Below are 21,290 nucleotides of genomic sequence, written 5' to 3' on the forward strand. Positions count from 1 at the left end.
GGTGGCAAAAACTGTCATCTGCATCACAGAGTCTCTGTATTTCAATCCCTGTACTATAAACACAGCTTTTGACCCACGCATTACAATTATATTTTACATTATTGTGTCTAAGTTGCAAAATAAACACCCATGCACGGTCACCTTGAGTACAGGCTTGGTTTATTGCATAAAATAAAGTACTATTGTTCTGATCTATTACAAATATTCATTAAACATAAACAAAACTGGATAAATTAATACAAAATAAATATTCTGTGCAGTTTGTCTGTATTGTAAATGCAAGCAAAACCCAGAGATTCATATTATAAATATCCAAATAAAAAGGAAATCTCACTGTGAAGTAATCAGCATCAAACAGGTTGTTCTCTTCATACAAACTAAGGATTATTCACAGATTTAATTCTCTCCTATGCATCATACAAACAGCTGTATGATTCACACACACACACACACACACACTACAACAAATGTTTTTCACATTGTTATCAGTATCCCCAAAGTCTTTTCATTCAAAGATACAAAAACAAAAAGAATTTATATGGTTGAGATACACAAGTAGTAATAGTATAATATCAAAATAACCGACTGTGTAGGCAGTTGCTTAGAATTTGGCTGCAGTTGATTTTACAAAAATATAGATTGCTTTGGACTTCACAAAATACTTCATGTTGTTTTAAAAAAAAAGTATCACGTCAAAATGGCAGTTTTCTTTTTATGTGAACTGTTACACTTCATTATTTTAGTGGTTGGAGTTCTCAGAATCCTCGACAGGATTATTAGGAATATTAGTTAAACAGCTCAAGGGCGAATACAACGATGGTTTGAGATCAAAAAAGAAAGAACATTATAATAATTGCATTGCATCAAATATATTTCCCTTTTAAATCTTTGTTGAGACTTAGTTTGGAGTTAAAGGTCATAAAGCCTTTACTTCCCATGGTTTCACCTTCTATAAAGTACACAGTACTGTGCATCCAAGTACAACTTAATGTACCTAATACACAGTTTCAGAGCAAACTCTAAAGCTACACAGTACATCATAAATGTCCTGGCCTTTAAAAAAACAAAACACCCTGAAGAGAAGTTTAAGAGTTGAGATGTCAGGGTAGGAGGACAAAAACATTAGCTAGATAATTATTGAGTAGATCATGTTTTTAAATGCTTTAGAAAAACATTCTTCATGCTGTGCAAAGTAAAGAATTATTTACTTGAATTGTCAATAATAGCATCTCAGTACATTCAAATTTCACATTCTCTTTTCTTGGTTTAGTTTAGATTTTGGCCAATACCATTGGTACCTTCCGTACATATCATTTATGCAGTAACGTATTAAAAGTAATTGCATATAACACTGTTAGTTTACAAATATATATATTTATTTATATATATATATACACAGTATGTATATATATATATATATATATAGAAGAATATATCAAACTTTTAACAACCATGCTGAAAGAAAACATTCCAACACCAAAAATACAAAGATGCTGTTTGTGTTTGAGTTCAGGTCTAACAGCACAAAACCATTATGTATTGAATATACTCAAGGCTTTGTGTGAATTACCTTTGAGTGTTAATACATCATGCATTCACCACAGTTAATGAAGCCAGTGCGTTACCGTATCTAAACACGGTTTCATGTTGACCGGACTGCACCTGCGAGATACTGTAGTGATAAGTCAATGCGATATAATGCTTTTATAATGAGGTTTCCTGGGTTGAAATAAAATGCACAAAATCACTCGCGCAAAGCCTGAGAATGCATTAAGAACACTGTTAAGGTTCCTTGGCTTTGATATTGTGTGTGTATTTTGTGACACCTTGTTGCATAAACCCTGCCGTTTATTGACGAGCACACCAGGGGTAGGAATGAGGAAAAGGATGAATCCTCTCTGCGGACCGGAGCGTGAATCACTCGACCACCAGTGGATGTCAGCCAGCTGACTCACAGGTGTGATGGTGTATCGTGTTGCCATGCACCCTGCTGAGAATTGTGGAAGCACAAGCAGCTGAGCTGCAGACTCAGGGGTTTCGGGTCACTTTAAGTCACCTTGATAGTAGGCTTCTTGTGGACACAAAGGAAGGAGACATAGGGCACACCGATGAAGGCCCATTTCTCATTGGGCCAGAACATGATTACGGGTCCTCGCTCCGGAGCCTCGGTCACAACGTCAAAGTAGGCGAAGCAGACACAACCCAAGTACGAGGCCAGGCATATGAGGATGTGCCTGGAAGATAAGGAGGGTTTGAATCAACAACAAAAAGTACAACTGGGAGTTTGCATGTGCATTTGTGCAAGGTTAAAAATGTCTACAGTCAAATGTTAGGATAAAATACTTATCTATCTATCTATCTATCTATCTATCTATCTATCTATCTATCTATCTATCTATCTATCTATCTATGGGTCTTCATGTATCTTGTTTTGCACTGCCACACTCTGTAACCATGGTAACAGCAGCGAGGTGAGGCGTTCAACTTGAATGTGATGATGACGCCAATGAGGATTGTGATTTGTGAGCTGAAGACGTGTGAATAAATAGCCACATGGCGTGCAGCTCAAACATGAAGCACTGCCGTCTGATTAATCTCCACAACTCCGATAAGCATCACGCATATGTTCATGTTTTAAGATCCAGACGCTCATTTTCTGGAAATGCCTTGAAACACGGGCGTAGCAAAGCTGGAAATGATCCGACCATGGTGACAAATTCACCCAGGTTGCTTTGAAGAGTGCACTATGTACATGATAATGTCTCTCTGAGCGTGTCTGTGATCTTACCAAGCAGAGTGCAAGTAGGGAAAGTTGACTGACTGACACATTTCACAGAATATCCTGTCACTGATCCAGCAAAGCAGACCCAGCGCCCACCAGATCCCTGAGATCAAGCCCAGCTTGAAGACACGTGGGTTTTCACACCTGCAGCGACCGAAAACAAAACAGTGACAAAGTTGCACGACTCTGAGAACACACATACAAAGACATCAGGAATGGTTTTTCAGATTTGATGATACACATAATCTTTAGATTTGGCTGCGTGCAGATCAGGGCACCCGCTCACAGTGATCACAATCCTGTGCTTGCCTGCATGGGAAGTGAGTGAAGAAGAAGGTGAAGCCAAACACAGTTTTTCCAGAGTTTTCACCGGACATTTGAGGACCATAGTTCCGTGTACCATCTTTTCCGTGCATCCATTGAGTGCGAGTTGCTATTATTGTTCATTTTTAGACATTAATAATCTGTCATATTATTGTTAAATAAGGTAGTTATCAGTTACAGCTGATTGTTTTGCTCTTCGCTCCCTGGTGCTGCACGTCTGTGTGTCATGCCGATATAGAGCAACTTTTTTTGTTCTTGGTGAATATAAATCCAAATATCAGCAAACATTTTAATCTCCAATAACCTCCGTCACTAATCTGGCAGTTTAGCAAACTTGGATAGATATTGCACTTCAGGAAACTGCACATTTTAATTGAATTGTCAATTCTAAGAACAAAAATCTGTGTAATAACTAAATACAATGTTAGATTAAAATGAAAATTGTATTGGGTAGGAGTGTCTTTCCTCCCCGAGACATTTAATCCATGATTATATAGTTTTTGTTCTTCTGAGTTCTCCGTTTACTGGCTCTGAGCGTGGTGCTTTTATATTTTGGTCTGAGAAGTCTCTAACAAATCTCTTTTCCGTTTGTGACCTGAATGATCTGTGACATCAGAACTGCTGAACTGTCTCCAAGTGGACATTAGTGTGACCTGCAGCTACATGAGCTGATCCAGAGCCCCGCTGATAAACTATTCTTAGTCTTGGACTCCTTATACACAGTAGTCAAACACCAAGTGCTAGAAGAGAGACAGGCAGAGGGGAGGTTTACAACGCTGTGAAAAGATGCAGCTGCGGAAACAACAAGCATCACTTGTCCAGTGTGTACAATTTAGGAGGGTTTTTTTTGGCAGACACTGAATATATCACCCATGTGTTTGTTCAAATGAGTGTTCTAGTGTTTGTGAAACACTAGAATAAGCCCCTTTTCATGTATTTAAAGCACGGAGTTGCTTTACAGAGGCCGTCATCTCGCACCACCGCGTTTCCACAAGAGCCTAAAACAGACAGAACGTGGCTTTCACATTCTGGAGCGGAAGCTTCCTACATACTGAAGAAGACAAACATCCTTTCTGGAATGTGAAGGCATAGTTCCCTGATGTGCTTGAGAAAGGGAGGGGGAGTCTCACCATTAGATGTCACTCATTCTCACACGGTGGATCACAAGTCTGACTCAGAAGGTTTGGAAAAAGATGTACAAAGGTAATATAGATTGGTAAGTGTACGTTTGTCACTAAAAGCATTCACTTTAAATTCATAAACATTATGAGCGCGAAAGACTGTAGTATGAAAGTGAAAAATTGTGACAGCTGCAATAAGAAGTCTTTTGTCTCTTAGATAAGGTAGATTCTCTCCTTAAGTGTCACTTATCTGGTTAAAATGAGAAGACTCTTCAGGTGCAGATGTTATTTCCACAGGACAAAATAAACCGTTGCTGATTAAAGGTTTGATTGCTCACTTTGGCAAAGATTGTTTGCGGTATAAGAAGAAGCGTGATTATATTTCCTATTTTGGTGAAATATTAAAGTGTGGAGACAGTGACTGTCATTAAAACATTTCATTTGATAATCAGTGCCATGGAGATGAAGCTGTATCTAGCTCTTGTAGAAATGCATTAAAGTGATAGAAATCTGCATCACTTGAACTGTAATACAACTATAAAATAAAACAAAACAAACTTTATACTGACAATAAAATACACAACTTCAAGCTGACACATCTTCAAGAAACTCAAGCAAGTCCAGTCACACGACGTCTACGTACACATCTGAAGAATCGATGACCTGGACGAGTCAGAATTTTAACAATACTTGTGTGGAGTGAAAGGGAGCAGTTTACTGTCAATGTCACAAAGACATAGAAAAGAGTGATGATGAAGACTAATGGCTTCTGCTTGTTTTTCTTTAGCTGCTGAGATTTACAGGCTTGGAATGAATAAGTGTTGTTCCATAAAAGTCACAAAAGCAATTAACTTTGAACCATTCATGCTTGAACAATTCTAGCATCCGTCTTTGTCTTTAAAGTCTGAAATGTTTGGCATACAGTTGAATATTTGCTCATGTGTTGTCGTTTCTTACTAACTAATGAGGTAACTTAGTGCATGTCTGAAAAAACGATTCTGATTTGACATTATTTCAAGGGCATTCACTGCCCGTGGATGAAAGACCCAAAAAACAACAGAAAATAGTTGCAAGGGAGCAGAGACATGTTTATGTAAACTATGTAAACAAAACAATCTCATGAAACACAGAAGCGCTGCTCTTTGTCCCGTAGCCATTATGGCCCTGGTCCAAGTAAACAAAGGTCAGGGCAACTAAAAAAACAACTAATACCTTGATAAATACTGTTATGGTTTATATTTGGTGCATTATTTAGCAGGCAGTCTACATCCACTAAATCAGACTAGTAAAAAGAGGAGACGTGTTATACATGATCTGGTCTCACTTTAGCTGTCATACACGACTGGGAAGAAGTCGAGAAAAACAGCTTCTCAGAAAGAGAAGTATTAAAATACTTCCAGGAAGAAAAGGTCATCAACTTGTCATGAATATTATTCGTGAAATGTTTCACTGATTACCGGAAAGTACCGAGTGAGTATCGGGCACTAAGCAACCCGACAGTGTTGAGTTTGGAGTTTATATACAAACACTGAACGGCCGTGAGTCAGCCAACACCCCTTCCTGCTGACAAGCCCATCACCACACAGCTGCATAACTGCAATAGTCAAGCGCGCAAGATAAGAGACAGGGCATCAAACAGGATGTCTCCATGGACACACACTGTTAGCGAGTGTGGTGGAGAGTTTGACTGTTGGAGGTAACGTGAAAGACAGACAGGTCTGTCTGTCTGTCTTTCTGTCTGTCTGTGTCTGCGCTGGAGTTCAGCTGAAAGGCGTCTCCCTCTGGGAACGGAGAGGAAGAGTCTCCAAAACATCAGTGACTCAGAACACTAAAGACAAAGTCATTGCTATGCATATATAATGGAATTAAAATTAAATGAATAGTACATTTTTGTTGTTGACTGCTTGTGATTAATGTGTCAAGACCTTTTTTCAAACTTGGGCAGAATAAACTGCTGATATTTAAATAGATTAAATGTATAGCAGTGAATTTATACATTATTTCTATTGTTATCATTTTAAATACACTACATTTACGTTTGCAGAGATTTGTTGTTTCAGTATGGAGTGACGCAGAAAGATTGCTATGATATAACAAGTCTATGGATTCTCATTATTATTAAGTACTTCATTTTGCTCTGCAAGACAAATCTAGAATTGTATTTTTTCTTTCCTCAAACATTCAGTCTGAATAACTCATCGATTATAGCACAGCTATGACTGGAAATATTGCAGAAGTGGTTTGGTTCTTTACAGTGAACAGGTTGTTTTTGTCCAAGTGGAAGTGGCTTGAACGAGGGCCAACAGACTGTACTGTAAAAGAAAAACGCAAAAACAAACGTTCTGATGGCAGACGTCCATCAACCGGGACCACAGGAACTCTGACACCACTTAGCAGAACAAACAAAACAAAACAAAAAACAGCCAACACCAATAGATGACTAGCACTGGCAGTTATGTGGACGTTAATGTCAGTAATACTAACAGGTTGAACAATGGGTGACTTAAGGTTCAAAAAATGACGCTGGTGAGTAAAGGTTGCGGGAAAAGGAAAGAAAAGAGCACGACTCCACATTGCTGTGACCGAGGAAAACATTCTTTCAATTCAGACCGTATAATTAGATGACGTGCTAAACATGATAAACAATGTATATAGTACAAAAGGTCAAAACATGATAATGATCTGTAGAATAGAATGTCTCGACACTTAAAACAAAAGATGCAGAAACTTTGTGTCTATAAATTCTGTTATTTCAACCTACAGTTACTTTGTGTTAATTGTGCAAACCAATTCACTAGTTTTAACATACTTGGTACCTAAAATGAGCTCAGGAAAGATTAAAATAAATAGGAACACACCACAAAAAATTAGAACACACCAAAAATAAAATGTATGTACTGGTAAATGAGCAGGTAACTGTCTATCTAAACCTTTTATATCATGTTTTCTTCCTGAACTAGACATCAACTTCTGTTGTTTCAAGAAAAACAAAATAAAAACACACATCACCAACCTTTTAAGCTCAGTAATGAGCAGCACAGTGCAGGGAATACCCAGAGTCATGAGTGACAGCGAGTTGACCACAGGTTTAACGAAGGCCAGCCCTGTGGTGATTCCTGACAAGATTCCAATGACCACTTTGAACCTTGACCTGGAGGGAGCAGCAAAACAAGCCAGAGAAAAAAGAAAAACAGCATCTGTAACAATGTTGCACTCACACACTCAAACACACATGGATGTTGGAGTGACTCAGAAACAACTTCTAGACACTCATTATGACAATAACCTCAAGTGGCCTGACGCCTGAAGCGAGAGAGCAGACATTGCGACTCGGCAACAATGTAAAGAGAAGTAAAGACATGTGATGCAGCTTTTCTGGTGTCAGCTATCTTGGAAAGGACTATTATTAAACAGGAGGGTCACAGCAGAGGACACATCATATGACAACAGTGAGCTCCAGGACATTAACCTGCTAAACACAAATACAGCAGACTTCTACAGTTGAGTTTATGATTTAACATTAAGCCAAATGTTCTGATTTGTATGGTGGCCTGGAAGGGCAAACCATTATTAACAAACGTGTAACACTTTTGGAAATCCCAAAGACATTTACCAAAAAGACACAGTTTGCAGGCAGGTAAACCAGCTGCCAAGAAACGATTAGACATTGGTGAATCAGAATCAGAATCTGAATATGGATTCAGGATTTGCTTTCTCTATTTGTACCGATGTTGCTCTAATAAAGATGTTTGGACACTTTAATGCTAGTTCCAAACTTGTGAAGATTGTGGCCCACATACATACCGATCCCTCCTGAACATCCGAGGTAGATATCTCTTTGGGAACCACATGGCAATGGCACACATGAGAACCCATAAGATGGCCAGTTCATCCAGCATCTGGCCGAGGAAGCTGAGGGTGGCGTGAAAATATGTCGAACCAATACCTGCGAGAGAGAGGGACACACACAGGACACCGCAGGATTATCATAACAGAGGTGTAATATAAGGTTTCTCTGTGTGATAATGAGTCACAATATCCATGAATACTTTCCTCTGAATATGCATGGATAATTTGAGATTAATTACTGTTAGAGCACCAGTATGTATTGGATCTAGTGACATCTAGGGGTGACTAAGAAACTGTGGGCCCTCAGATAGAATTGAATGGCAAAAAAAATACAGTGTAAAGCAGCTCTGAGGTCATCAAGACTGGAAAAGCACTATATACGTAAATACAGACTATTTACAACGGACGTGTTCACATGTCCAGTTATCAATGGTGAATTAACAATAAACAATGAAAACCATGTAATGTACAACAGGTACATTAAGATTCCAGGGTCAGTCCTCATCCACAGAAGGGCTGAACAATTTGGGTAAAATATGTAATTGTGATTTTTCAGACACAATACACATCTTTTAAATGAACACTGTAGAAAACAAGATGGAGCATTAACCACACCACCATCAAATGTTCAGTACTAAACTGTAATACACTGATTCCCAAAGACTGGGCTGGGAACAACAGATGGGTCGCAGGAGATTGTTTTTGGATCCCACAAACAAATTTGGGGAAGACTTTTCCCAACCTTAAGTTAAGATTTAAGTGAATGTTTTAAATAACATGCATAAAATGAAGAACAGTGCTTAGAATTTATTAATTTACCAATTCAAAGTGATACCAGGTGTTACAATGGCTGTGAGGTAGTTGAAAAAGTAGGTCCCCATATAGACACTACTGTAATACAAGGATGAGAAAGTATTGTATTGTTGATAATTTTCTCCATTTTTAATTAGTTGTTTCGTCCAAAAATGCAGAAAATGTTGGGAAATGCTTAAGTAGAGTTTCCCAAACTTTATAATGACAACATCTTTATGCACAAACCAAACAGAAGCTGAAATACAAATTCTATGAGTTTTGGGGTATGTTTAGGGCCTCAGGGATTCATTTGGAGGAATAAGAATAAGAAGATGAAGAAGAATAACGCTAACAGTTTCAATAGGGTTCTACGCACCGTGTGCTCCAACCTTAATTATCAAATTAGTTGGCAAATAATTTAGTAATGAAGTTTTTGCAACCCCAAAAAAATACAAATATATATTGGTGTTTAAATTGCAGGCTTTGTGGTTTGCTTATTGCAATTTGGATTTGAAAACAGTTAATTGTTCCGCCATAATGTACTCATACTTTGAGACGCACTAAAGAAAAACTAAAGAGAGCAAAAACACTGTCTGCTGCTCAAAGCAAAAAGAAAAAAATGGAAACAACTAATTCATGTCACATTGTTAGCACACAACTGTGGGAAAAGCTGTGTAGGGGCAGCACTGTTTCTGGCCCCTTTGTTATCATGGTCCAGCAGCCATCTCACTATCAGCATCACCTATTTACATAACAGCCGCTGCAGGAGAGTCGCACATTTGAACCAACTTCTTATCCAAGAACACAACACTACCCTCCATCGCACACGTCAGTGTAATCACATGTCACAGGCTGGCAGAACAGAAGGTATACAAAAAAAACTGTCATGAAAAGAGAGATTTAACATCCATACATCCATCTTCTACCGCTTTATCCTCCACATAAGGGTTGCCCTATGTCGGCTGGGACATAGGGCAAAAGGCGGGGTACACCCATGGACAGATCACCAGCTCATCACAGGGCCACATAGAGACTTGGAGAGTCAATTTAGAGTGTCCAATTTTGCCTAATCCCCAAATCCCACACACACGGGGAGAACATGCAAACTCCATGCAGAAGGGCAGAGATTAAACACTTATTTGAAAATTAATCAATAAAAAATGTTTCTCCATAAATGACTGAATGTGTTGGTTCTGACTGTTCATTGGTAAATTATTCGGGTTTTCTCCGTGTTAGGATAAAAATGTCTTCCTATTTAGTACATTGTACTTTCACAAAAAAACAAAACACTGTAAATGTGGGGATATGATAGTAATTAGGCAATATAATCATATTTTAACTGTATGAATGACCCGGAACACACAGATGAGACCTCGGCCAAATAAGTGCAGCTGAATATTGTTTTCATACTAAAACCTATAGTGTTAGTCTAGTGTTCTTGCAATAAAGGTCAGCAGTCACCAATGCATGAAGAGAGGTAAACATGTAGTTGACTTTACTGGCTTTTGGCTTTAAATCAACATGAACACAAACAACCTTAAGTGTGCTCCACCGGTTTGGGAGGCAGATAATGAACACACAGAAGAAGCTCATTTAAAAGTCACATCATTCACAGTGAGAATAAGCAAACTATGTTGCATCTGATCTGCAGTTGAAGTGCCTTCAGCTACTATACATCACTTATGTAAATGTTATGTTGTTTTTCCCATCATGCACTAAGTTCACCTCTTGGGAGCAGTTGGACGTCAGTCAGGTTATCTTTGCTGACAGTGCAGAGCGGAGTGTTTTCCAAACAGTATGAAGGGAACAGTGGAGAGCGTTATCTCTCCAGGACTCTGCCGTCTTTTCTACACATAGGCTCCATTTATTGACCCACAGACACACTGTGACAAATCAACTGAAATCTACACAAGAGGCTTATTCACTGGTTGGATGAGGCACCGTCTCTGTTATGTGTTGTTGTAGGGAAGTTAACACCAGGCAGCACAACCAGAAGCAGAGAAAACCTACACCCCATGAACAATGTTGTTGCAGTTAAAGCATAGATTTAAAATGCTTGTATGTAGCTTTTAAGTATAAACACATCGTCTGATACACTGGAACAGTTTTCAAATGAGTTCACACAATGCCCTTTATTGGGCAAATTATGAAATGAAAGGAAAGGAAATTTTGTTATGCTTGCATAATAACAATAAAGAATCTTGAATCTTGAATCTTTAAGCCTCAGCTCCACCTGACACTCTCTGTATTTCTCAGTAAAATGCTGTTTAAGCCGTGTTTCCACCGAGTGGAACAGTATGGTACATATTTTTTGGTGTTTCCATTCGGAATAGTACCAAAATAATTCTCATCCAAAGCTTGACATTTTGTTGAGACAAACAGCCACAAACCGAGCAGAAAAAAAAAAGCTGGTAGATGTCCTCTGTTGTGTTGCGTTCAATGTTGTTGTCACACTACTAGTCTCACTGACAAACTTAGACTTAAACTTAGACTTAGACTTCCTTTTATTGTCATTGCACAGAATACACAGCAGTGAAAACTGGCAACGAAATTTCGTTGCTTGGCAGCGGATAAGAAACCAACACATAGCATTGAATTTTTGTCACTTCTGGGTTTTTGATGGGAAATGTCTTTTATCTTACTGTAAATGTCTATACATGTATCCTACTTTTTCAGCCAAACTATGATTAATAAAAAAATAAATAAGTGTTTTATGTATATAAATATATATAAAAATTGTGCAAAAAACTGTAAGCAGCAATATGAAAAAAAAAAAAAACAGTTAAATATTGCACAGATAGTGTCGGGAAGGTAAAGGTACCGCCTACCAAGTAAAGGTAAATGGTCTAAATGGTGCAACAGCAGCACCATGGCACTAGTAAAGCAAGCTGGCTGCACACATGTTGCTGTATGACTGGAAACATAAAAGAAGCATTCTTGAAAAGTTTAAGGAGTGAATTTTACAGCTAAAAAAAATCCCGGTCATTCAGCAAATTAACAGGATAAACACTTTGTGCCCCCGTCTGCCCCTGCACTACTGCTGTATACGCACAAAGGGCTTGTTTACATCATGGTACAGCTCGGTTTGGTACAGTATGAGATGGTTAGGTCCTTGACTGAGAACAACACCTTTACTTGGATGGTGAGGTGTGCGCTGTGCCGGATGGCCACGTCAGTGAAAAATGTAGTGTGGCGTTCTATTGGTGCAACGACATTGAATGCAACACAACAAAGGACACCCATCACCTCTCTTTTTCTGCTCGGTTTATGGTTGTTTGTCTCAAAAAGACGTCAAGCTTTTTATGAGAACAGACTGCGGGCGAAGAAGAAACACTGGTCTCAAGGGAGTGATGTTTTTCTGTCGCCCCAATCAGCTGACTGTCGTGGGTCTGACTCCATCCGTACCGTACCATTACTCCAAGGGAAGTGTACCACAAAATGGAATGGTTGAGGCCGGTTATTTTGGTACTATTCCTAATACGTACCAAACCAAACTGAACTGAACCGTTCCACTCAGTAGAAAAACTGTTAAAAGTAACCCCATCCCAGTCTGCTTTAGAATGACGGACCCCAATTTCAGATGAAGTGTGCAGCATACAGATGATCTTACATTGTTTCTGTTCACAAATAATAATCAACAATGAATTCAGCTTAAGTTACAGTCTGTGGCTTTAACAAACAAACCTATTTTTCTCTACTATAATAATAATAGCCCTTGGCATGATTGATTTATTAAATGTAATGCTATAATGCTACCATCTTAGGGCCTTATTATGGGGTTTCCAACTGTGGAATGTGGGGCCCCTGTAAACTCGGGGGCCCCTTGACATTTGACTGCTGAAACGCCTCTGTGTGGCTACAATAATACAAGCCTGATAGATTAGGTTCTCTGTGGTGTGTCAGGGAAATGTAAAGATGACGGCGTCTCATGCAGTTAAAAACCAACAGTAAAAATGTCACCACAGAATGAAATACTGAGCCAACTTACCGACCACAACAAGTAGAATCCATATGAGGTAGATCCCGCAGTTGAAATGTGTTGCATATTGGTGGAACAAACACATTAATATGGGCGGCAAAACAAAAAACAATATGTTGCTGATCTGAAATGATAAACAAAGGAAAGCTATGAGCCAAAATACATGTTAGTGGGAGGTGATCAGTGACAGCAGCTGCAACTTACATTCAGCTAAAATTAAAAGGGGGAAAAGGAACATTTGTAACCTGATGCTGACAGTGAAAAAGAAAAACATAATGATGCTGAAGCCGAAAACAAAGTGTTTAAAAGTCAGTGCAGTAATAACAGCTAACCAGTGGGTAAACAGTGCCATAGAAAGGAAAGGAAAGCAAAGCCAGACAAAGCTGTAAACAAAATATAATACACAAAGCAAAAACTAAAACTACGACAAAACAAAAAACGGACCGTGTTGTAAAACTCAGCGATGCTCGGGTAAATAAGGTAATTGCCTTCACACCAGTCCACCTCGGAGCTGCCAGCCTGCAACTGGTCCCAGAACACCACATGAACGTCACTCATGTCTGGACTAGTTCTGTCGGACAAACCGAGCAGAGCAGAGACAACAACAAAAAGAATCTCCGTCTGTCTCTTCAGCTCTCGCTAAATGTAGTGACACGTAACGTAGACTGCACACGGTCATGTACTGTGGTCAGCGCTGCTGAGCCGCATTTTAAGCCGCTGATCCCCCACAAAGCCTCCTCCTGCTGCTGCTGCTGTCTGACTTGACGCTCCGCTCTTCTCTGACCACTGATGATGATGATGATGGCGAGGACAGCTGCGCCTGCACGAGCCAAAGAGGCTGTAGCACAGCAGGCGCTACAAGAGGATTCACCCCGTCCCACTTCCGATTTCTCCCACAGCCTTCTTCTTCGTTTTGTGGCGGGTGGCAACCAGCTTCTAATCTACTCTCTGGCTGACAGGTGACTCAATACTGCCCTCTTCTGAATAATGTGGTGCATCCAAAAGGTTAATAGAGATTATATTATTATCAGCAGCAGTAGTCGTAGTAGTAGTAGCCTACACCAATCTATGTTTAATTTAAACCTCATTATAGCTGCAAAAGACTAATAACTTAATCAAAAAAGATTTATAATCTAACCAAACATTGCATAGTTGCCCGTCAAAAATGTAGTTCACACTAAAAGCGGGTAAAGTATAAATTGTCTACGCGAGGGAGTAAAGCACCGTAAAATGTTGTAAATAAAGGACTTTGAATACTTTGAATACAAATTGTTCAATAACTTAATTCTGAAAATACAGGCAAGGCAGGAAAGTCAATTAATTATTAGGTACAACATGTAAAACAACTGCAGTGCGGATTAAGTTAATTCGAGTACATGAACATGTAATAAAAAATAAAATATTATTGATGTTATCATCCATTATGTTTTAATGACATTAGTAAAGTTGTGCATAAATGCTGTAGAGATTGTTTAATAACCTTCAGCTGGTGAGAAAACTAAAGCGAGGCACTTATCGCGATAACATATGAGGCCTATGTGAGACCTCGGCACGGATATCCGGTCTCTTTCCCGTGGCGGACCGTCTTAGGGTCGGTTTGGCAAAATGAAGGTATAACATTTTTCTTATCATAATTCTTTGTGTTGCGCTGCTAAACCCAAAATACTCAGCTACAAACGAAGCTACGATTATAAACTTCTAATCGGTCTCTTGTGATGGCACAGTCGATGCTTTAATACGTAGGATGATCTATGATTGTAGTGGGAGCTAGCGTTGAAGTGTCCTGTCTGCGAGTGGGATGTGGAAACATGGCGGAGCACAGAGGGAAATGTGCACCGAGTTGACTTTAATTATACTGCATTAAATAGTTGTAAGAAACACCGTAACTAACAGTTCGTTAACTCACGGTGGTGTGTGTCTAAAAAGCCACTCATTAAACTGGTTGTATTGCTAGCAACGTCCAGAATAGCTTACATTAGCCGGCATAGAAGCTAATAGGCCGCGAGTATCCTGTACCCCCTCTTATTCAGACTAAACGATACTTTTCATAGTAGAGTGTACCGGGTAATTTTTCACCCTGAAACCTTTAAGTTACTTAGATAATTATGAATAATTATTCGCCATGCTTTCTATCTTTATCTGTCTGCATGGTGACATGTATGTGCGTGGACCTAGTAAGATCATGTTCATCTAATGTAATTTGTAGAAAGGCTATATTCGTATTAAGTTGAAGAGCATTTCATTTTGAGCACAGACTTAACAGTTAAATATAATGCTAAAATACTGTTTTCTAGAGGAGGAAGGGATGTGTTAAGTGTATATGTACTGTATAGTCTTGTTCTGTACTACATTATTTGTTATCTCATTTGAATTTACGGTGCAAAAGAAGAATTGGGGTAGGACTGCATAGTCGAGTGCTTTGTCCTACTTTTTGAACAATACTTTGTTTAATTATTTGAATTTTTTTTTGCTATGATGTTCAAAGGAAACATTCATTCATAATAACAGTCACACTGCTGCTGTTTTTCAGCTGAACATCTCATTCCCCGCTACTGGCTGCCAGAAGCTGATTGAAGTCGACGATGAGCGCAAGCTGCGTACTTTTTATGAGAAGCGTATGGCCACCGAGGTGGCTGCTGACCCTCTGGGAGATGAGTGGAAGGTAAATACTGATGCATGGCTTTTCAGAGATGAGTGGAGTTTGGTTTGGTGACTGTATTGTACTTTTTGTGTTGCACACCAGTAGACCCTTTTTGGCTGACCCGTAGTCATTAAGGGGGGACAGTGTGTTGCTAAAGAAACTGTAGAGCTGTTTATCATGTATCACCAGTCTATATTACTGGCTGATAATAACAGCATTGCTCTCTCAATTCTCCTGCATCTTTAATAGAATGATTGTATAGTGAATGTTTCAAATATAACATCTGTAAAAGTGTGGGGTTTTTATTTTACTGTTACCAATCAGTGTCTATTGTATTTGTCAAGAATATGCAGAGCTAGGAATATAACCACCAACTCTGATGACTGGACTACCTGTAGTATATATGTTGATCCTCAGCTGCCAACATGAGGCTTCTTTACATTGTTGAATTTAAAAAAAAGCCACATATACTAGTGGTTGAGTCTCAAGAAACACACAGTGTGAAAATGCTGCTGGCTCCATTTTTGCAATTGTGCATGAATTTGGACAGCGATTAAGTCTGCATAAAGATCATTGTAAACGATGACACAGTTACCCGCATTTGCTTCATAATTGGTTCTGACTAGCCTATCTCGATACACCAGGGCAAATACTGATATTTTAATTAATATACTCTAAACAGTCCCTGTTATTGTACTTAATGTTTCCTTGGGGCGGCACTGCTCAGATGAATGAGGCAATCTTGTCCAGAAGTTACCAGACTGAAGAAGAGTGAGTTTACAGCGGGATAATGGTGGAGATAGCTATGTTAAGGGATGCCCCATCCGTTCAATACATAGACTGTATGCACTTTGTTCTCCATGTTGTGTATACATTAAAAATGTCTGTGATGCACTTAACTTATCACGTCAAACATTCTGGTTTTATCAGTTAGACGGCTATCGTGATGTAACGCTGTGATTGTCTTGCGGTATATTGAGTATCACAGAATCGTTATCGTGGACCACGTATCGTGAGGTACCCTGTGATTTCCATCCCAATGAATAGTTGTTAAACTTACTTTCAGTTTCACCCTCTTCTGTTTCCTACCATTGTGGTCTCTTGTTAGTTCTTTCCAAAAAAATGCAAACCTCAGAAGACTGAAGTGGCTTCTGTTTACATCAGAATGGATGTAGCCTTACATCAGAATGGATGTAGCCTTACTACCAGGGCTTCTGTATCTGAGCTTGTAAAACAGCTTGTATACTTGATCCTTTTTCTTTTTCATTTTTACCTATATGTTAAAGTAAATCCAAAACTTCTCTCCTTTTGACAGGGTTATGTGGTTCGTATCAGCGGAGGCAACGACAAGCAGGGCTTCCCCATGAAGCAGGGTGTGCTGACCCATGGCCGTGTGCGTCTGCTGCTCAGCAAGGGCCACTCCTGCTACCGTCCCCGCAGGACCGGCGAGCGCAAGCGCAAGTCTGTTCGTGGTTGCATTGTTGACGCCAACCTCAGCGTTCTCAATCTGGTCATTGTCAAGAAAGGTAAAGTGTTCTCATGTGAACAGCTTCATGGTCATGGTAAATTGTTCATGGTACAGTCCTGTTTACTATGACTCAGGTCTAGTATTTAAGGAATGTTGTATCATGTCTATATCTTGCTGATGGCACACCAGTAGACCCTTTCTGCTTGATCTGTAGTCATTAAGGGGGGACAGTGTGTTGCCAGAGTAACTGTGGAGCTGCTTACCAGATGCAACCAAACCGGTAACCATGAATGGTTGAACTGCATTGCTCTCTCATGTGTTCACTAGGAGAACGACACATAAGCCCGTCCTCTTACTATTGGTCATTGATACATTTTGAGTTGAGCTGTTTGTCTATGAAGTAAGTCGTGTCTCTGTCAGTGCCTGTGTCAGGGTTGTCTGTCTTACACACACACACACACACACACAGAGGCAGTGGGTGCTTCATTCAGAGACTGTCCTGCTCAAATATAGTCATGATGGATAAAGTTAAACATTCAAGTCTGGTTGTATTTCACCAGAATTCATGGTAGTCATTTCCACAAGTGCAACAAGACTTTGTTGTAAAGGTGATACCACAATCTTACCGTTATTTATGAACAATGTATCACATTCAAACACTTTTGTCTCCACCACAGTTATGTCGTGCTAGCAGGATCCCACGTTGAGTGAAAGTATATACTCATGAGTTAATGGTAATAGATCAGCTGTTTGTGAATTCTATCTGAAATTGTTCAATCATTAGAACTGTTAATAAATGTTCATTTATTTTAGTCCGAGCACAGACCCTTTTCAAGTATTGTTTGAAATTAAATTAATCACAGAATGAATGACGGGATTTATGAATAGACATCCATCTCATTGCAATCTGTTGGTTACCTTGCTTTGTTTAATGGATGGGGTGGACTAAACTTTGACCTGGTTGTTTTAGGTGAGAAGGACATTCCCGGTCTGACCGACAGCACTGTCCCTCGCCGTCTGGGTCCCAAAAGGGCCAGCAAGATCCGCAAACTTTTCAACCTGGCCAAGGAGGATGATGTTAGGCAGTATGTTGTGAGAAGACCCCTGACTAAAGAAGGTATGTTTTTGGATTTATGTTTGTTTGAATGTTTTTATTTAATTTATTTTGAAATATCTACCTAATAATAGTAATGTGTTTCATGGTTGTGATCTCTTGTATACAAGCTTGGACCAGAGCAGGCAAACCTGTGCACTGAATAATTGTCAGCTAATTAGAAGCTGCTGATACAGCTCATTTTGACAGCTTTCTGCATTTACATTAATAGTGACATTCGGTTTTTACTTCTCCTGCATCTACAAATTCACTGTACTTTGTGACTGAGTTTTGCCAAACCACAGTATTACACCAGGTGTTTAATTTCACCCAAGATCAACTGTGTGTTCATCTTTTTTGGCAGGCAAGAAGCCCAGAACTAAGGCTCCCAGGATCCAGAGACTGGTGACTCCTCGTGTGCTGCAGCACAAGCGTCGCCGCATTGCCCTCAAGAGACAGCGCACCCAGAAGAACAAAGAGGAGGCTTCCGAGTATGCCAAGCTGCTGGCCAAGAGGATGAAGGTATGTTTTCTTATCGTACAGATTGTATTCACTCCATATGGTAAATGTGTTTGAAAATAAAAGTGGCAGAACAGAACCACATCCCCAAATCAAACATTTGACTAAAAAGGTTCTTGGATTACTCCCAGGTTCACCTGTTTAATGCCAATGCTTTGATCTTATTTTGTAGATTGGAGTCAATATTTTAATTTTTCACCATAAAATTCATTTTTGCTGTCATTGTCCCAAGTAGCATACTAAACCTTTGGGTGCGAATGATGTCTGCGTGAAATGACTCTGCTGACCCACATTTGTTCCTGCAAACAGGAGGCCAAGGAGAAACGCCAGGAACAGATCGCCAAGAGGCGCCGTCTTTCTTCTCTGAGAGCATCCACATCCAAGTCAGAGTCCAGCCAGAAGTGAAATCAAAGACAAATAAAATAATGTTTTGCTGAAAAATGTGGTTTCATTCATTTTCACTTCCACCTTTAGACCACAGGCTGTGAATACTTGCTATGATTGTACATTTGCCAGTTAAAATATGAGACAATCACAGGAATGAAACTGAGTTGTTGGCCAGGTACCTAAGCCCACATGTCAAGAGCCAAATCATATAGTTCTATTGTAATTGTAAAATGTCCCACATTAGATTTTAAAGATTCATGATCTCAGTGCTAGTATAAGATGTCTGTAGTGTAGAATTGGTTTTCATTTGTCAACTTGCTGTCACTAAGATAGTGTCCCTGTGTTTTAGATGTTGCCCTGATTCAAATGGTCAGCTTGTCATCAAGCTCTGCAGAAGCCTGATAACAAACGATTCATCTGAATCGTGTGTTGGAGCAGGGCAACATGTAAAACATGCAGGGCAGTGTTCCCTGAGGACCAGGGGGGTATTCCATCAACGCAGCTAAGAATTGCCAGACTTAGGTGTAAGCTTGACTAAGCTCCATCTCTCAATCTAGCTCCAAGCCGTTCCATCAAGTGAAATCAGCTGGCTCCACTTGACTCTTAGTCAAGCCTCAACTGTTAAGCCTCAACTTGTGCACGCCCACAGGGAAAATAAAAAGCCCATTCTAGTCGAGCGCGGAAACTGAAAAATGCCGAAAAGCAAGAGGAAAAGAATGTGCAGAGATGTTCATAAACCCCCCTCATGGAGGTATATGAGGATTACAGCCACATAATCCGAAAGAAGGGCAATACCGCGGCAATCAATAAAGCGAGGGATGTGGCGTGGCAGAATATTGCCGACAGGCTGAATGCGTAAGTGACAAAGAAAATGAAGTATTTCAGCATCATCATGTTATATAAATCCTCCATCAAAGGGACAACATATATGTAGACAATAATCTACCAATTGATTTCTTGATGGTTTTTGTTTTAAACTGATCAATTATGTGGACCTTTTAATGCAACCAAATCCCTACAATGAAAAGGAAAATCCCCAAAGAACAAAAAGACAGCCCTAATAAGTAACACTCATATGAACATAAGTAAAATAGCATTATTGTTTCACTGCAATGTATGTGAAATTCTCCATATTTTATCATTTGGCAGCACTAATAGTAATGTTAGAAAGTGATATTCATCACATTTATCAACTTATTGTTATGCAAATCGATGGGATAGCTTTCATTTATTTCCTGCATGGCCAATTGTATAGAATTGATATCATTTTCATTTAAGCCTGTCATTTTTACATGCTGTATTTGTGCTACTTCTGTATTTTGTCCCAGATGCTATATGTTGAATTGTTGTATTTTCATTTTATTTTATGTAAAGCACTTTGAGTCACCTTGTTCTAAAATCTGCTATATAAAGTAGCCTTGCCTACATTTTTGATAATAATAGGCTACATTTAATCAAAGTATTTTTCATGACTCCTCACATTTATCATACAATTGATGGTAGATTATTACATGAAGAAATGCAATGTTTATCATTCTATAGGAAATAATCATATGACAGATCTATTGATTATTTATCTAGAATCATTCAGCAAATCAAGCAATTCAATGGAGACGAGGACCCCTATTACAGTAAGTGAATGCAGGTGACAGCAAATCAATCATCTATCTCCTATCAATCGGAGGCCCTAACCCTTGTTACATCAAAAGAATGACGATTTCCTTTTCTTATATTTTTTTGCTAATTAGTTTAATTTTGTATTTATTTGTGTCTTATTTTTTATTATATTTTATTTTAGTGATAGTGTTCTTTAATGTACTTATAGATAATATATAATTATTAGTATAAATCATTTCTTTAATACATTTTATTATATATTTTATGTTTTACATATTATTTTATCATTCCATGACAGTTGTGTGTCTCTGTTTCTGTCTATTGGACATTCTTTGATCATAGATGGTGCTAAGCTTCACTTTTAGCCTGCTACAGACCAGGTTTGCCCGGCAGCATAAGTTACCATGGTTACTTGGCTAGCATTCACATTAGCCACCTTGGTGGAACAGGGTTGAGGCTCAGATTGATGGAACGGAAACCTGAGCCACAGTTATGGCTTAGCCATGGTTGAGGCTTAGCCAGAGTCATAGTTTCCATGGTTACTGAGTTGGGGCTAATCTCAGCCTCTTTGATGGAACCGAACTCTCACTCATATTAGCCAGACTTGGCCATTTAAGCTTGGCTTTGCCTTTAGCCTGCTTGATGGAATACCCCCTAGGGTTGGGAGACACTGCTTTAAGAGATTGCAAAACAAACATTGAACTTCCTTCATATTAAG

At 39.2% G+C, this 21,290-nt stretch overlaps 2 protein-coding genes across 2 annotated transcripts; one reads left to right on the forward strand and one right to left on the reverse strand.

The window, feature by feature from the left end:
• Positions 1–1,412: 1,412 nt before the first annotated feature.
• On the reverse strand, positions 1,413–13,661 carry acer2 (alkaline ceramidase 2). The gene is made up of 6 exons (XM_058641167.1): positions 13,292–13,661; positions 12,857–12,971; positions 8,032–8,173; positions 7,241–7,378; positions 2,789–2,926; positions 1,413–2,234 (listed from the first exon to the last, which is right to left on the reverse strand). The coding sequence occupies exons 1-6, from the start codon at positions 13,403–13,405 to the stop codon at positions 2,048–2,050; spliced, it is 834 nt and encodes a 277-aa protein (XP_058497150.1). The 5' UTR covers positions 13,406–13,661; the 3' UTR covers positions 1,413–2,047.
• Positions 13,662–14,361: 700 nt separating this feature from the next.
• On the forward strand, positions 14,362–19,009 carry rps6 (ribosomal protein S6). Its single transcript, XM_058639537.1, has 6 exons — positions 14,362–14,458; positions 15,378–15,509; positions 16,804–17,014; positions 17,927–18,073; positions 18,414–18,571; positions 18,878–19,009. The coding sequence occupies exons 1-6, from the start codon at positions 14,453–14,455 to the stop codon at positions 18,971–18,973; spliced, it is 750 nt and encodes a 249-aa protein (XP_058495520.1). The 5' UTR covers positions 14,362–14,452; the 3' UTR covers positions 18,974–19,009.
• Positions 19,010–21,290: the final 2,281 nt, after the last annotated feature.

This window comes from Solea solea, chromosome 10, assembly GCF_958295425.1.
Source record: "Solea solea chromosome 10, fSolSol10.1, whole genome shotgun sequence".
Classification (NCBI taxonomy): Eukaryota; Metazoa; Chordata; class Actinopteri; order Pleuronectiformes; family Soleidae; genus Solea; species Solea solea.

What these genes read in the sequence shown, in the direction of transcription:
- acer2 (XM_058641167.1), bottom strand. Translation starts at nt 13,405, where the DNA reads ATGAGTGACGTTCATGTGGTGTTCTGGGACCAGTTGCAGGCTGGCAGC. An exon ending in GATTCTACTTGTTGTGGTCG is followed by an intron (nt 8,174 to 12,856) that starts GTAAGTTGGCTC and finishes TCTCTCTCGCAG; the next exon opens with GTATTGGTTCGACATATTTT. An exon ending in CCCTACTTGCACTCTGCTTG is followed by an intron (nt 2,235 to 2,788) that starts GTAAGATCACAG and finishes CTTATCTTCCAG; the next exon opens with GCACATCCTCATATGCCTGG.
- rps6 (XM_058639537.1), top strand. An exon ending in CTCTGGGAGATGAGTGGAAG is followed by an intron (nt 15,510 to 16,803) that starts GTAAATACTGAT and finishes TCCTTTTGACAG; the next exon opens with GGTTATGTGGTTCGTATCAG. An exon ending in TCTGGTCATTGTCAAGAAAG is followed by an intron (nt 17,015 to 17,926) that starts GTAAAGTGTTCT and finishes TGGTTGTTTTAG; the next exon opens with GTGAGAAGGACATTCCCGGT.